At 40.1% G+C, this 16,767-nt stretch overlaps 1 protein-coding gene across 7 annotated transcripts in view; it reads right to left on the bottom strand.

Annotated features, from left to right (window-relative positions):
• LOC131935893 (voltage-dependent calcium channel subunit alpha-2/delta-2) overlaps positions 1-16,767 on the bottom strand; it is a 100,140-nt gene that overhangs the window by 68,344 nt on the left and 15,029 nt on the right. For 3 of the 7 annotated variants that reach the window (XM_059292623.1, XM_059292625.1, XM_059292626.1), the window contains exons 7-11: positions 11,348-11,437; positions 11,115-11,246; positions 10,014-10,092; positions 8,757-8,806; positions 8,109-8,216 (exon numbers count right to left, since the gene is read on the bottom strand). In XM_059292623.1, coding sequence (XP_059148606.1) covers positions 8,109-8,216; positions 8,757-8,806; positions 10,014-10,092; positions 11,115-11,246; positions 11,348-11,437 — 459 coding nt within the window. Of the gene's footprint in view, positions 1-5,396; positions 5,478-8,108; positions 8,217-8,756; positions 8,807-10,013; positions 10,093-11,114; positions 11,247-11,347; positions 11,438-16,767 lie in introns of all 7 variants that reach the window. The other 4 variants (XM_059292627.1, XM_059292629.1, XM_059292624.1 and 1 more) reach the window with 3 other exon arrangements.

Below are 16,767 nucleotides of genomic sequence, written 5' to 3'. Positions count from 1 at the left end.
TGTAGAGTGAATAGTGTAGCTAGCATGGGTAGTGTAGAGTGAATAGTGTAGCTAGCATGGGTAGTGTAGAGTGAATAGTGTAGCTAGCATGGGTAGTGTAGAGTGAATAGTGTAGCTACCATGGGAAGTGTAGAGTGAATAGTGTAGCTAGCATGGGAAGTGTAGAGTGAATAGTGTAGCTAGCATGGGTAGTGTAGAGTGAATAGTGTAGCTAGCATGGGTAGTGTAGAGTGAATAGTGTAGCTAGCATGGGTAGTGTAGAGTGAATAGTGTAGCTAGCATGGGTAGTGTAGAGTGAATAGTGTAGCTAGCATGGGTAGTGTAGAGTAAATAGTGTAGCTAGCATGGGTAGTGTAGAGTGAATAGTGTAGCTAGCATGGGTAGTGTAGAGTAAATAGTGTAGCTAGCATGGGTAGTGTAGAGTAAATAGTGTAGCTAGCATGGGTAGTGTAGAGTGAATAGTGTAGCTAGCATGGGTAGTGTAGAGTGAATAGTGTAGCTAGGATGTAGAGTGAATAGTGTAGCTAGGATGTAGAGTGAATAGTGTAGCTAGCATGGGTAGTGTAGAGTGAATAGTGTAGCTAGCATGGGTAGTGTAGAGTAAATAGTGTAGCTAGCATGGGTAGTGTAGAGTAAATAGTGTAGCTAGGATGTAGAGTAAATAGTGTAGCTAGGATGTAGAGTGAATAGTGTAGCTACCATGGGTAGTGAATAGTGTAGCTAGCATGGGTAGTGTAGAGTGAATAGTGTAGCTAGCATGGGTAGTGTAGAGTAAATAGTGTAGCTAGGATGTAAAGTGAAAAGTGTAGCTAGCATGGGTAGTGTAGAGTGAATAGTGTAGCTACCATGGGTAGTGAATAGTGTAGCTAGCATGGGTAGTGTAGAGTGAATAGTGTAGCTAGCATGGGTAGTGTAGAGTGAATAGTGTAGCTACCATGGGAAGTGTAGAGTGAATAGTGTAGCTAGCATGGGTAGTGTAGAGTGAATAGTGTAGCTAGCATGGGTAGTGTAGAGTGAATAGTGTAGCTAGCATGGGAAGTGTAGAGTGAATAGTGTAGCTAGGATGTAGAGTGAATAGTGTAGCTAGCATGGGTAGTGTAGAGTGAATAGTGTAGCTAGCATGGGTAGTGTAGAGTAAATAGTGTAGCTAGGATGTAGAGTGAATAGTGTAGCTAGGATGTAGAGTGAATAGTGTAGCTAGCATGGGTAGTGTAGAGTGAATAGTGTAGCTAGCATGGGTAGTGTAGAGTAAATAGTGTAGCTACCATGGGTAGTGAATAGTGTAGCTAGCATGGGTAGTGTAGAGTGAATAGTGTAGCTAGCATGGGTAGTGTAGAGTAAATAGTGTAGCTAGCATGGGTAGTGTAGAGTGAATAGTGTAGCTAGCATGGGTAGTGTAGAGTGAATAGTGTAGCTAGCATGGGTAGTGTAGAGTGAATAGTGTAGCTACCATGGGTAGTGTAGAGTAAATAGTGTAGCTAGGATGTAGAGTGAATAGTGTAGCTAGCATGGGTAGTGTAGAGTGAATAGTGTAGCTAGCATGGGTAGTGTAGAGTGAATAGTGTAGCTAGCATGGGTAGTGTAGAGTGAATAGTGTAGCTACCATGGGTAGTGTAGAGTGAATAGTGTAGCTAGCATGGGTAGTGTAGAGTGAATAGTGTAGCTTCCATGGGTAGTGTAGAGTGAATAGTGTAGCTACCATGGGTAGTGTAGAGTGAATAGTGTAGCTAGCATGGGTAGTGTAGAGTGAATAGTGTAGCTACCATGGGTAGTATAGGGTGAATAGTGTAGCTACCATGGGTAGTGTAGAGTGAATAGTGTAGCTAGCATGGGTAGTGTAGAGTGAATAGTGTAGCTAGCATGGGTAGTGTACAGTGAATAGTGTAGCTACCATGGGTAGTGTAGAGTGAATAGTGTAGCTAGCATGGGTAGTGTAGAGTGAATAGTGTAGCTAGCATGGGTAGTGTAGAGTGAATAGTGTAGCTACCATGGGTAGTGTAGAGTAAATAGTGTAGCTAGGATGTAGAGTGAATAGTGTAGCTAGCATGGGTAGTGTAGAGTGAATAGTGTAGCTAGCAAGGGAAGTGTAGAGTGAATAGTGTAGCTACCATGGGAAGTGTAGAGTGAATAGTGTAGCTGGCATGGGTAGTGTAGAGTGAATAGTGTAGCTAGCATGGGTAGTGTAGAGTGAATAGTGTAGCTACCATGGGAAGTGTAGAGTGAATAGTGTAGCTAGCATGGGTAGTGTAGAGTGAATAGTGTAGCTAGCATGGGTAGTGTAGAGTGAATAGTGTAGCTAGCATGGGAAGTGTAGAGTGAATAGTGTAGCTAGGATGTAGAGTGAATAGTGTAGCTAGCATGGGTAGTGTAGAGTGAATAGTGTAGCTAGCATGGGTAGTGTAGAGTAAATAGTGTAGCTAGGATGTAGAGTGAATAGTGTAGCTAGGATGTAGAGTGAATAGTGTAGCTAGCATGGGTAGTGTAGAGTGAATAGTGTAGCTAGCATGGGTAGTGTAGAGTAAATAGTGTAGCTACCATGGGTAGTGAATAGTGTAGCTAGCATGGGTAGTGTAGAGTGAATAGTGTAGCTAGCATGGGTAGTGTAGAGTAAATAGTGTAGCTAGCATGGGTAGTGTAGAGTGAATAGTGTAGCTAGCATGGGTAGTGTAGAGTGAATAGTGTAGCTAGCATGGGTAGTGTAGAGTGAATAGTGTAGCTACCATGGGTAGTGTAGAGTAAATAGTGTAGCTAGGATGTAGAGTGAATAGTGTAGCTAGCATGGGTAGTGTAGAGTGAATAGTGTAGCTAGCATGGGTAGTGTAGAGTGAATAGTGTAGCTAGCATGGGTAGTGTAGAGTGAATAGTGTAGCTACCATGGGTAGTGTAGAGTGAATAGTGTAGCTAGCATGGGTAGTGTAGAGTGAATAGTGTAGCTTCCATGGGTAGTGTAGAGTGAATAGTGTAGCTACCATGGGTAGTGTAGAGTGAATAGTGTAGCTAGCATGGGTAGTGTAGAGTGAATAGTGTAGCTACCATGGGTAGTATAGGGTGAATAGTGTAGCTACCATGGGTAGTGTAGAGTGAATAGTGTAGCTAGCATGGGTAGTGTAGAGTGAATAGTGTAGCTAGCATGGGTAGTGTACAGTGAATAGTGTAGCTACCATGGGTAGTGTAGAGTGAATAGTGTAGCTAGCATGGGTAGTGTAGAGTGAATAGTGTAGCTAGCATGGGTAGTGTAGAGTGAATAGTGTAGCTACCATGGGTAGTGTAGAGTAAATAGTGTAGCTAGGATGTAGAGTGAATAGTGTAGCTAGCATGGGTAGTGTAGAGTGAATAGTGTAGCTAGCAAGGGAAGTGTAGAGTGAATAGTGTAGCTACCATGGGAAGTGTAGAGTGAATAGTGTAGCTGGCATGGGTAGTGTAGAGTGAATAGTGTAGCTAGCATGGGTAGTGTAGAGTGAATAGTGTAGCTACCATGGGAAGTGTAGAGTGAATAGTGTAGCTGGCATGGGTAGTGTAGAGTGAATAGTGTAGCTAGCATGGGAAGTGTAGAGTGAATAGTGTAGCTAGCATGGGTAGTGTAGAGTGAATAGTGTAGCTAGCATGGGTAGTGTAGAGTAAATAGTGTAGCTAGGATGTAGAGTGAATAGTGTAGCTAGGATGTAGAGTGAATAGTGTAGCTAGCATGGGTAGTGTAGAGTGAATAGTGTAGCTAGCATGGGTAGTGTAGAGTGAATAGTGTAGCTAGCATGGGTAGTGTAGAGTGAATAGTGTAGCTAGCATGGGTAGTGTAGAGTGAATAGTGTAGCTACCATGGGTAGTGTAGAGTGAATAGTGTAGCTACCATGGGTAGTGAATAGTGTAGCTAGCATGGGTAGTGTAGAGTGAATAGTGTAGCTAGCATGGGTAGTGTAGAGTGAATAGTGTAGCTAGCATGGGAAGTGTAGAGTGAATAGTGTAGCTTCCATGGGTAGTGTAGAGTGAATAGTGTAGCTACCATGGGTAGTGTAGAGTGAATAGTGTAGCTAGCATGGGTAGTGTAGAGTGAATAGTGTAGCTAGCATGGGTAGTGTAGAGTGAATAGTGTAGCTACCATGGGTAGTGTAGAGTGAATAGTGTAGCTAGCATGGGTAGTGTAGAGTGAATAGTGTAGCTACCATGGGTAGTGTAGAGTAAATAGTGTAGCTAGGATGTAGAGTGAATAGTGTAGCTAGCATGGGTAGTGTAGAGTGAATAGTGTAGCTAGCATGGGTAGTGTAGAGTGAATAGTGTAGCTAGCATGGGTAGTGTAGAGTGAATAGTGTAGCTAGCATGGGTAGTGTAGAGTGAATAGTGTAGCTACCATGGGAAGTGTAGAGTGAATAGTGTAGCTAGCATGGGTAGTGTATAGTGAATAGTGTAGCTAGCTTGGGTAGTGTAGAGTGAATAGTGTAGCTAAAGGTGCTAGCATGGTTTCATGTCATGAATTCTTTACAATACAGCATACAAGGTTATTAATTGACAAAACATTTCATAGTAAAATACTTGATAACAGTTTTAAAGTTGTAAATTCTGAAAGGTGAGATTTTTTTTCTTTTATTTCCTGTTAATTGTATCACAGTATAATTTTTTAGTTGAATTCATCTGAAAAAATGATGAAAAGGCTGGGCCAGTGGGGTACAAGCTTAGATGGAATCAAATATCTAAAAAAAGGTAGCTGTTGCATTCATAGCACACCAAGCAAGACTTAGTGGAGGTCAAAAGTGGGTCAAGGGTTGACCCATTAGACTCAAGCTTCAATGTTATTTCATTTTATACTTTCCAAAAGTGTTAGCTATGCATTCATAGATTTACTGTCAAAAGGTGGTTGAGACTTGAGTTATAATTATTAGTGGACTCTGTTATAATGGAATGCAAACAAGTTCAGAAGGACAACAGAAAAATGGTTGATCTTATCAATAAAAGTTAGTAAAGATGCATCAAATGCAATGGCCTAATAGATTTGGAAACCATTTACTTTTTAAAAACTACAGTTTTGACTGAGTTGAAATATAAATGTTACTTTAGGTGGGTTGCTATATGTCAAATGCATGGATTCAAATATTTAGAGTTTCTTTCATTGTTTTAGATCTGTAATATTTCAAGTTAAAACCCTCTATATTTACAAATAAGGTCCAGACAAGTGGCAGAAATCTGTACATTAAAAAAAGTATATTTAAGAAATGGAAATGCAAATAAAATAAACATCTTCTACCAAACAGCAACTTCTGGTTGTTTAACTTGTATAACTTTATAGCACAGGTCTAATTTTATGTACTTTCATTTTTTTTTCAACTTTGCTTGAAAATGATGTTCCAAATCTGCTTAGTTTTTAAGATGCATTCTCAGAAGTGCTCTAGTGCTAGCAGACATCATACCCGGGGATCTCTGGTCCCTTCCCATAAAATATCTTTAGTTTCATTTTCAGCCATGCTTTTGGAGAAGTATTCTGAATAGCCCTGTTAAATAATAATATCCATTGCGAAGTTAAATCAAAGGTCAACATTTATTTTTTTATGGGCGGAAAAAATGTTAAATCTATGCAAAGTACTTCATCCCACCATCTTTTAGAGATGAAGAGGCAACAATTTTATGAGTCAGTGTTGTAATATTTTCCCTACCAATATTTAACACAAGTTGGCCCCTCTATATTTAACACAAGTTGGCCCCTCTATATTTAACACAAGTTGGCCCCTCTATATTTAACACAAGCTGGCCTCTCTATATTTAACACAAGCTGGCCTCTCTATATTTAACACAAGTTGGCCTCTCTATATTTAACACAAGCTGGCCTCTCTATATTTAACACAAGTTGGCCTCTCTATATTTTAACAAATGTTGGTCTTTCAAAATTGAACAGTACATTCATGTTTTCTCCTGTATACAACTAGAATCTAAGACCCAAATTATTCTAAATTTGACAACAATCCAATTGACGCCAGCAAGAAAAGTCTTAAAGGTATTCGAGAGGTCCATAAATGTATTTAAAAATCATGCACAGCGTAGTTACAATTAATATGGTTATAAAATCCTGTCCGTCTGATTTTTTTCGGACTTTACTAAAAATTGGATGTATTTGATGTTTTTAATATTTTCGGTAACTAAATAAAAACTTTTAAAAATAAACCGGTAGTGATCTCCCCTAAACTTTCTCGAATATTCTTATATAAAACAACAGGGGATGGTAACTGGGGATATAGTTATGATTTTTAATCCATTTTAAATACTTAAACTTTTAAAAATAGAATAGAATCTCATAAAAAAAACATTGCGCACCAAGCAAACGCCGAATAAAAACGCGTATAATAGTGCGCAATATTATTAGTACTTTAAAAATTTACATTAGTTTTTTGAGAAATCGGAAGTAGCGTAAATTACTACTTCCAGTCAACGGAAATTACTCAAAATTTAACAGAAGGTAGAGAATTAGATCTTTTACTTACATGTGAAATTTCATTTATCTATCTGAAATAGTACTCAAGTTATAGGCTTTTGAAAAATTCAAAGTAGGAAAAGTACCACTTCCGGTTATCGGAAATCGCTCAAAAGTTGATACGGATCTACGATTTTGATAAAATACTTATATATGAAATTTCATCCACCTAGCTGTAACGGTACTCAAGTTATCGTGTTTACACACGGACAGACAGACAGACAGACAGACACACACACACACAGACATACGGACAAGATTGCAAAATTATGTTTTTCCGTATCAGTGAGGTGTGAAACGTCGAGATTTGTAAAAATCTCGATTTTTTTTTTTTGCACGATTACAATACTTTCTCTATACTACGTATATACGAGAAAGTAAAAAGCAGAAACAATTTGGTTTTCACATGTAATGGCAACATAAGCAATGGCATCCTGCTATTCGATAGGCCGCCATAAATTTTATTGTACACATTGTAAGCTAAAAAAAGAAAAACTAGGTCATGGGGCTTAAATTTGCATTGTTATTTAAAAACTTGATCTGCAAAGTTTTGTAAACAAAAAAACTATTAAGTGGGGCTGTCAGAAATCGATCACGGAGTTCCTGTACAGCCAATTAATGTCTCTCTTACGAAAGTGAAACATCGGGTTATAACTTAGGCTTGATGAAAATAAATAGAAATGTAGCCTTAAACTCAACAAATTATTTTCAAATTCTCTGGATCTGCAACTTGATTCTAAAAATATTAAATTTCTGAATTAATTTTAGGCTTAAGTTTTTAATAAAATTTTATCTTTTATTATTTTTACAGTCCTAAATCTAAAAAAGCACATTTTTTATTCGATGTCAACAACATTACCGAAGGATTTTCGTCAACTCACTGGTGTCCATTGCCAAAAACTAATTGCTCAGACCTGGTCTACTGATGGAATTTTACAGTATACATGTTAAAATATTACATTTCAAAATTGTTTTTACATTAAAATTAGTATTTCTAGACTTAGAAAACTGAAACTAAAAACTGACTTAGAATCTGTGATCATTAAGCCATATAGTGCACACATGAACAAACTCCATGTCAACTTCTTAAGATAAGATTAAGTTACCTAAACATCTTGCACCAACAATTGCAGCTCTACAGATTTTTCAAATTATTTTTAGATCAATTTTTTTATTGTTGATAATTTTTTAAACAATTTATGTTATTAAATTATTCTGAGAGATTCTGTATTTTATTTTAAAATGATTTAATGTTAATTGATTTTGCAATAAGCTATTGCCATGGCTAATGCTTTGAGCCTGAAATTACAGGGAAGAAAAACCCATACCAGAATGATGAGATAAAATAGCCCACACCAGAATGATGAGATAAAATAGCCCACACCAGAATGATGAGATAAAATAGCCCACACCAGAATGATGAGATGAAATAGCCCACACCAGAATGATGAGATAAAATAGCCCACACCAGAATGATGAGATGAAATAGCCCACACCAGAATGATGAGCTAAAATAGCCCACACCAGAATGATGAGATAAAATAGCCCACACCAGAATGATGAGATAAAATAGCCCACACTAGAATGATGAGATAAAATAGCCCACACCAGAATGATGAGATAAAATAGCCCACACCAGAATAATGAAATGAAATACCCCAGAGAGATTTTCAGGGTCAAAAAAGGTGTCCTCATGACTACTTGTCCATTGGATATGCTCAGCTTGGCCTAGTGCTAAGGGCCGGGAAAGAACTTCTTCATAGTCCTAGTGTAGATAAGGAAGCAAACTGCAGGCTTACAACCTATGCAAAGAACTTCTTCATAGTCCTAGTGTAGATAAGGAAGCAAACTGCAGGCTTACAACCTATGCCTTCCATTTTCATGCTTTAAAAGCAACTCATTTTTTTAACATTCAAGAATTGAAGTCTTTCAAATCTTAAGGGATCTCTCTATATCCTGTCTCATTAAAAATTGAAAACCAAGTTCTGATTTGATCTATCCAGTCCATTTTAAACAGCCAACTATCCAACAACTGAAAACATTTCTAAATAATTATATAATACTGGAAATTTTGTTTTTAAATGTAAGCTAAAAGAAAAATATATTATAATAAATGCTAGAATTTCTACCCTGGGATTTTATTTCATAAAAAAATAAACAAATATCAACAAGTAGTAATAATCTATGAGAAATATTTTACTGTAATGTAATATTGAAACCTTAAAAGACATGAGCCCACCCTAATTGATATGAAATAAAGATCAATTTTCACCCTAATTGATATGAAATAAAGATCAATTTTCACCTGTACTCTTGATCGTATGGCTCCCATGGCTGGAATCTGGGAAAAGTAACCTGAAAATGACAGAAGAGGGTTTCACCTCAGATCAGGGGTTCTAAACCCTGTGATGATGCAATAAATTGCAGCAATTTTTGAGAAACCATATGGAAGGGAGTGGATGTGTATTGGGCCTAAGAGTTTACCTTAACCCTTTTCTTCTTCTGTGTTCTTAATTCTTGTGGTGGAGGGATCCCCTCCAACAAAATTAAGTATTATGTGTCAACTTGTTATGTGCCATATAGGTCATTGACTCCGCTTTCAGCCTGCTATTCATTTTGGATTTGCTTCCATAGCCTTTGTCCAACCAAGAACAAACTACAAGGCAGCAGTTGTTTGATTTGCTTCCATAGCCTTTGTCCAACCAAAAACAAACTACAAGGCAGCAGTTGTTTGATTTGCTTCCATAGCCTTTGTCCAACCAAAAACAAACTACAAGGCAGCAGTTGTTTGATTTGCTTCCATAGCCTTTGTCCAACCAAAAACAAACTACAAGGCAGCAGTTGTTTGATTTGCTTCCATAGCCTTTGTCCAACCAAAAACAAACTACAAGGCAGCAGTTGTTTGATTTGCTTCCATAGCCTTTGTCCAACCAAAAACAAACTACAAGGCAGCAGTTGTTTGATTTGCTTCCATAGCCTTTGTCCAACCAAAAACAAACTACAAGGCAGCAGTTGTTTGATTTGCTTCCATAGCCTTTGTCCAACCAAAAACAAACTACAAGGCAGCAGTTGTTTGATTTGCTTCCATAGCCTTTGTCCAACCAAGAACAAACTACAAGGCAGCAGTTGTTTGATTTGCTTCCATAGCCTTTGTCCAACCAAGAACAAACTACAAGGCAGCAGTTGTTTGATTTGCTTCCATAGCCTTTGTCCAACCAAAAACAAACTACAAGGCAGCAGTTGTTTGATTTGCTTCCATAGCCTTTGTCCAACCAAGAACAAACTACAAGGCAGCAGTTGTTTGATTTGCTTCCATAGCCTTTGTCCAACCAAAAACAAACTACAAGGCAGCAGTTGTTTGATTGCTTCCATAGCCTTTGTCCAACCAAAAACAAACTACAAGGCAGCAGTTGTTTGATTTGCTTCAATAGCCTTTGTCCAACCAAAAACAAACTACAAGGCAGCAGTTGTTGGATTTTGGTTGTCCCTAGTTGTTGAGCCCAAGGTAGACCCTATATTATTAGAGAGAACCCCCGCCCTGACCCTGCCAGCACCCACTCACCTCTGTTAGCGCAGGCCATCCATCTGATTGCATGAATAGGGTTTGGGGTAGGTCCTACAGCGTAGGTGAAGACACGGATCTGAAAAATAAAGTCAATCAGTGGGGAGAAAAAATACTAGCAAGGAAGTTGGTCAGTGGTCACTCCATTGATTGTCAGACTTACTTTTGTCAGTGGTCACTCCATTGATTGTCAGATTTACTTTTGTCAGTGGTCACTCCATTGATTGTCAGACTTACTTTTGTCAGTGGTCACTCCATTGATTGTCAGACTTACTTTTGTCAGTGGTCACTCCATTGATTGTCAGATTTACTTTTGTCAGTGGTCACTCCATTGATTGTCAGACTTACTTTTGTCAGTGGTCACTCCATTGATTGTCACACTTACTTTTGTCAGTGGTCACTCCATTGATTGTCAGACTTACTTTTGTCAGTGGTCACTCCATTGATTGTCACACTTACTTTTGTCAGTGGTCACTCCATTGATTGTCAGACTTACTTTTGTCAGTGGTCACTCCATTGATTGTCAGATTTACTTTTGTCAGTGGTCACTCCATTGATTGTCAGACTTACTTTTGTCAGTGGTCACTCCATTGATTGTCACTTAATTTATATAATGTGACGATTTCTAGTGGAGCACTCTCACTAAAAACTGAACCGCCGCCAAAAACGACAGTATATCGGGGAAAAGGGCCCGGATAACACTAGATTAATATATAATTGATAGATTTTCAAAAAAATTTTTTTAATTAAAATTTTCTGTCACTTATCATATATCATTACAAACCATATCACTTAGATCTACTGGTTAATTTGAGACCAAATTTAATGGTCTAGCTTAATTAGGGGCCGAGAAAACAAACAAAAACAAAATGACCTATTAACTTCTTAAAATGCGAAACTTTTTTCACCAAAAAAGGTAAAAAGTTACGTTGGGTTGTGTTCTCTATTCTTAGCATGATGTCATGGCAATTACGACAACATTGGTTGTATTACTTCCCAAAAACACCAAAACATCTTGTTAGAAATAAACTTTATATTCATGATGTTTATTAAGGAAATATCAGAAATATTTATTATAAATTCTACGTACAATTTACTTACCTCCTTTTCCGGCCAGTTTAAAGCTTTGAAAACAGCCTCAGCTGTATCTGTGCCACCATCAGTCAACAACATGATCACTTTATTACACTTGGCTCCGGTATTTAAATCATCAGAGTAGCTGGAGTTGGCAAACTGGAATCCATGGATACATGCTCACAAATTTTGCTCCATTTTTTTTCTAAGATTTTCAAGTGAGTAAAACATTCAACCTTCCTAATAAAAAAAACATTTACCTCCTTGAGAGTTGTAAGTGCAAACTTCATGGCCTCACTAAAATCTGCTTGACCAGAAGCATCAATAACAGAGACACCTTTGGCTAGTAGCTGGGAAGAAGAAAACCCTAAACTTGTACCCAACTAACATCTCTTATACATCTACACTTGTACCCCACTAACATCTCCCACACATCTACACTTGTACCCCACTAACATCTCCAACACACCTACACTTGTACCCCACTAACATCTCCCACACACCTACACTTGTACCCCACTAACATCTTCCACACATCTACACTTGTACCCCACTAACATCTTCCACACATCTACACTTGTACCCCACTAACATCTTCCACACACCTACACTTGTACCCCACTAACATCTTCCACACATCTACACTTGTACCCCACTAACATCTCCCACACATCTACACTTGTACCCCACTAACATCTTCCACACATCTACACTTGTACCCCACTAACATCTTCCACACATCTACACTTGTACCCCACTAACATCTTCCACACACCTACACTTGTACCCCACTAACATCTTCCACACATCTACACTTGTACCCCACTAACATCTCCCACACATCTACACTTGTACCCCACTAACATCTTCCACACACCTACACTTGTACCCCACTAACATCTCCCACACATCTACACTTGTACCCCACTAACATCTCCCACACATCTACACTTGTACCCCACTAACATCTCCCACACATCTACACTTGTACCCCACTAACATCTCCCACACACCTACACTTGTACCCCACTAACATCTCCCACACATCTACACTTGTACCCCACTAACATCTTCCACACATCTACACTTGTACCCCACTAACATCTTCCACACACCTACACTTGTACCCCACTAACATCTCCCACACATCTACACTTGTACCCCACTAACATCTTCCACACATCTACACTTGTACCCCACTAACATCTCTTATACATCTACACTTGTACCCCACTAACATCTCCCACACATCTACACTTGTACCCCACTAACATCTTCCACACACCTACACTTGTACCCCACTAACATCTTCCACACATCTACACTTATACCCCACTAACATCTCTTATACATCTACACTTGTACCCCACTAACATCTTCCACACATCTACACTTGTACCCCACTAACATCTTCCACACACCTACACTTGTACCCCACTAACATCTCCCACACATCTACACTTGTACCCCACTAACATCTTCCACACATCTACACTTGTACCCCACTAACATCTCTTATACATCTACACTTGTACCCCACTAACATCTCCCACACATCTACACTTGTACCCCACTAACATTTTCCACACACCTACACTTGTACCCCACTAACATCTCTTATACATCTACACTTATACCCCACTAACATCTCTTATACATCTACACTTGTACCCCACTAACATCTTCCACACACCTACACTTGTACCCCACTAACATCTTCCACACATCTACACTTGTACCCCACTAACATCTCCCACACACCTACACTTGTACCCCACTAACATCTTCCACACATCTACACTTGTACCCCACTAACATCTCCCACACACCTACACTTGTACCCCACTAACATCTCCCACACATCTACACTTGTACCCCACTAACATCTCCCACACATCTACACTTGTACCCCACTAACATCTTCCACACACCTACACTTGTACCCCACTAACATCTCCCACACATCTACACTTGTACCCCACTAACATCTTCCACACATCTACACTTGTACCCCACTAACATCTCTTATACATCTACACTTGTACCCCACTAACATCTCCCACACATCTACACTTGTACCCCACTAACATCTCCCACACACCTACACTTGTACCCCACTAACATCTCCCACACATCTACACTTGTACCCCACTAACATCTCTTATACATCTACACTTGTACCCCACTAACATCTTCCACACACCTACACTTGTACCCCACTAACATCTCTTATACATCTACACTTGTACCCCACTAACATCTTCCACACACCTACACTTGTACCCCACTAACATCTTCCACACATCTACACTTGTACCCCACTAACATCTCTTATACATCTACACTTGTACCCCACTAACATCTTCCACACATCTACACTTGTACCCCACTAACATTTTCCACACATCTACACTTGTACCCCACTAACATCTCCCACACACCTACACTTGTACCCCACTAACATCTCCCACACATCTACACTTGTACCCCACTAACATCTCCCACACATCTACACTTGTACCCCACTAACATCTTCCACACACCTACACTTGTACCCCACTAACATCTCCCACACATCTACACTTGTACCCCACTAACATCTTCCACACATCTACACTTGTACCCCACTAACATCTCTTATACATCTACACTTGTACCCCACTAACATCTCCCACACATCTACACTTGTACCCCACTAACATCTCCCACACATCTACACTTGTACCCCACTAACATCTCTTATACATCTACACGTGTACCCCACTAACATCTCCCACACACCTACACTTGTACCCCACTAACATCTCCCACACATCTACACTTGTACCCCACTAACATCTTCCACACATCTACACTTGTACCCCACTAACATCTCTTATACATCTACACTTGTACCCCACTAACATCTCCCACACACCTACACTTGTACCCCACTAACATCTCCAACACACCTACACTTGTACCCCACTAACATCTCCCACAAACCTACACTTGTACCCCACTAACATCTTCCACAAACCTACACTTGTACCCCACTAACATCTTCCACACATCTACACTTGTACCCCACTAACATCTCCCACACATCTACACTTGTACCCCACTAACATCTCTTATACACCTACACTTGTACCCCACTAACATCTCCCACAAACCTACACTTGTACCCCACTAACATCTTCCACACATCTACACTTGTACCCCACTAACATCTTCCACACATCTACACTTGTACCCCACTAACATCTTCCACACATCTACACTTGTACCCCACTAACATCTTCCACACACCTACACTTGTACCCCACTAACATCTCCCACACATCTACACTTGTACCCCACTAACATCTTCCACACACCTACACTTGTACCCCACTAACATCTCCCACACATCTACACTTGTACCCCACTAACATCTTCCACACACCTACACTTGTACCCCACTAACATCTCCCACACATCTACACTTGTACCCCACTAACATCTTCCACACATCTACACTTGTACCCCACTAACATCTCTTATACATCTACACTTGTACCCCACTAACATCTTCCACACATCTACACTTGTACCCCACTAACATCTCCCACACATCTACACTTGTACCCCACTAACATCTCTTATACATCTAAACTTGTACCCCACTAACATCTCTTATACATCTACACTTGTACCCCACTAACATCTCCCACAAACCTACACTTGTACCCCACTAACATCTTCCACACATCTACACTTGTACCCCACTAACATCTCCCACAAACCTACACTTGTACCCCACTAACATCTTCCACACATCTACACTTGTACCCCACTAACATCTTCCACACATCTACACTTGTACCCCACTAACATCTCCAACACACCTAAACTTGTACCCCACTAACATCTCTTATACATCTACACTTGTACCCCACTAACATCTCCCACACACCTACACTTGTACCCCACTAACATCTTCCACACATCTACACTTGTACCCCACTAACATCTTCCACACATCTACACTTGTACCCCACTAACATCTTCCACACATCTACACTTGTACCCCACTAACATCTTCCACACATCTACACTTGTACCCCACTAACATCTCCCACACACCTACACTTGTACCCCACTAACATCTCCCACACATCTACACTTGTACCCCACTAACATCTCCCACACATCTACACTTGTACCCCACTAACATCTCCCACACACCTACACTTGTACCCCACTAACATCTCTTATACATCTACACTTGTACCCCACTAACATCTCCCACACACCTACACTTGTACCCCACTAACATCTTCCACACATCTACACTTGTACCCCACTAACATCTTCCACACATCTACACTTGTACCCCACTAACATCTCCCACACATCTACACTTGTACCCCACTAACATCTCCCACACATCTACACTTGTACCCCACTAACATCTCTTATACATCTACACTTGTACCCCACTAACATCTCCAACACACCTACACTTGTACCCCACTAACATCTCCCACACACCTACACTTGTACCCCACTAACATCTCCCACACATCTACACTTGTACCCCACTAACATCTCTTATACATCTACACTTGTACCCCACTAACATCTCCCACACACCTACACTTGTACCCCACTAACATCTCCCACACACCTACACTTGTACCCCACTAACATCTCCCACACATCTACACTTGTACCCCACTAACATCTTCCACACATCTACACTTGTACCCCACTAACATCTCTTATACATCTACACTTGTACCCCACTAACATCTCCCACACACCTACACTTGTACCCCACTAACATCTCCAACACACCTACACTTGTACCCCACTAACATCTCCCACAAACCTACACTTGTACCCCACTAACATCTTCCACAAACCTACACTTGTACCCCACTAACATCTTCCACACATCTACACTTGTACCCCACTAACATCTCCCACACATCTACACTTGTACCCCACTATCATCTCTTATACACCTACACTTGTACCCCACTAACATCTCCCACAAACCTACACTTGTACCCCACTAACATCTTCCACACATCTACACTTGTACCCCACTAACATCTTCCACACATCTACACTTGTACCCCACTAACATCTTCCACACATCTACACTTGTACCCCACTAACATCTTCCACACACCTACACTTGTACCCCACTAACATCTCCCACACATCTACACTTGTACCCCACTAACATCTTCCACACACCTACACTTGTACCCCACTAACATCTCCCACACATCTACACTTGTACCCCACTAACATCTTCCACACACCTACACTTGTACCCCACTAACATCTCCCACACATCTACACTTGTACCCCACTAACATCTTCCACACATCTACACTTGTACCCCACTAACATCTCTTATACATCTACACTTGTACCCCACTAACATCTTCCACACATCTACACTTGTACCCCACTAACATCTCCCACACATCTACACTTGTACCCCACTAACATCTCTTATACATCTAAACTTGTACCCCACTAACATCTCTTATACATCTACACTTGTACCCCACTAACATCTCCCACAAACCTACACTTGTACCCCACTAACATCTTCCACACATCTACACTTGTACCCCACTAACATCTCCCACAAACCTACACTTGTACCCCACTAACATCTTCCACACATCTACACTTG

This window comes from Physella acuta, unplaced genomic scaffold (genome assembly GCF_028476545.2).
Source record: "Physella acuta isolate Inbredline_101_S28 unplaced genomic scaffold, ASM2847654v3 ptg000163l, whole genome shotgun sequence".
Taxonomy (NCBI): domain Eukaryota; kingdom Metazoa; phylum Mollusca; class Gastropoda; family Physidae; genus Physella; species Physella acuta.
Note: the sequence above shows the minus strand (reverse complement) of the source record. Positions and strands in the feature narration are given on the sequence as shown.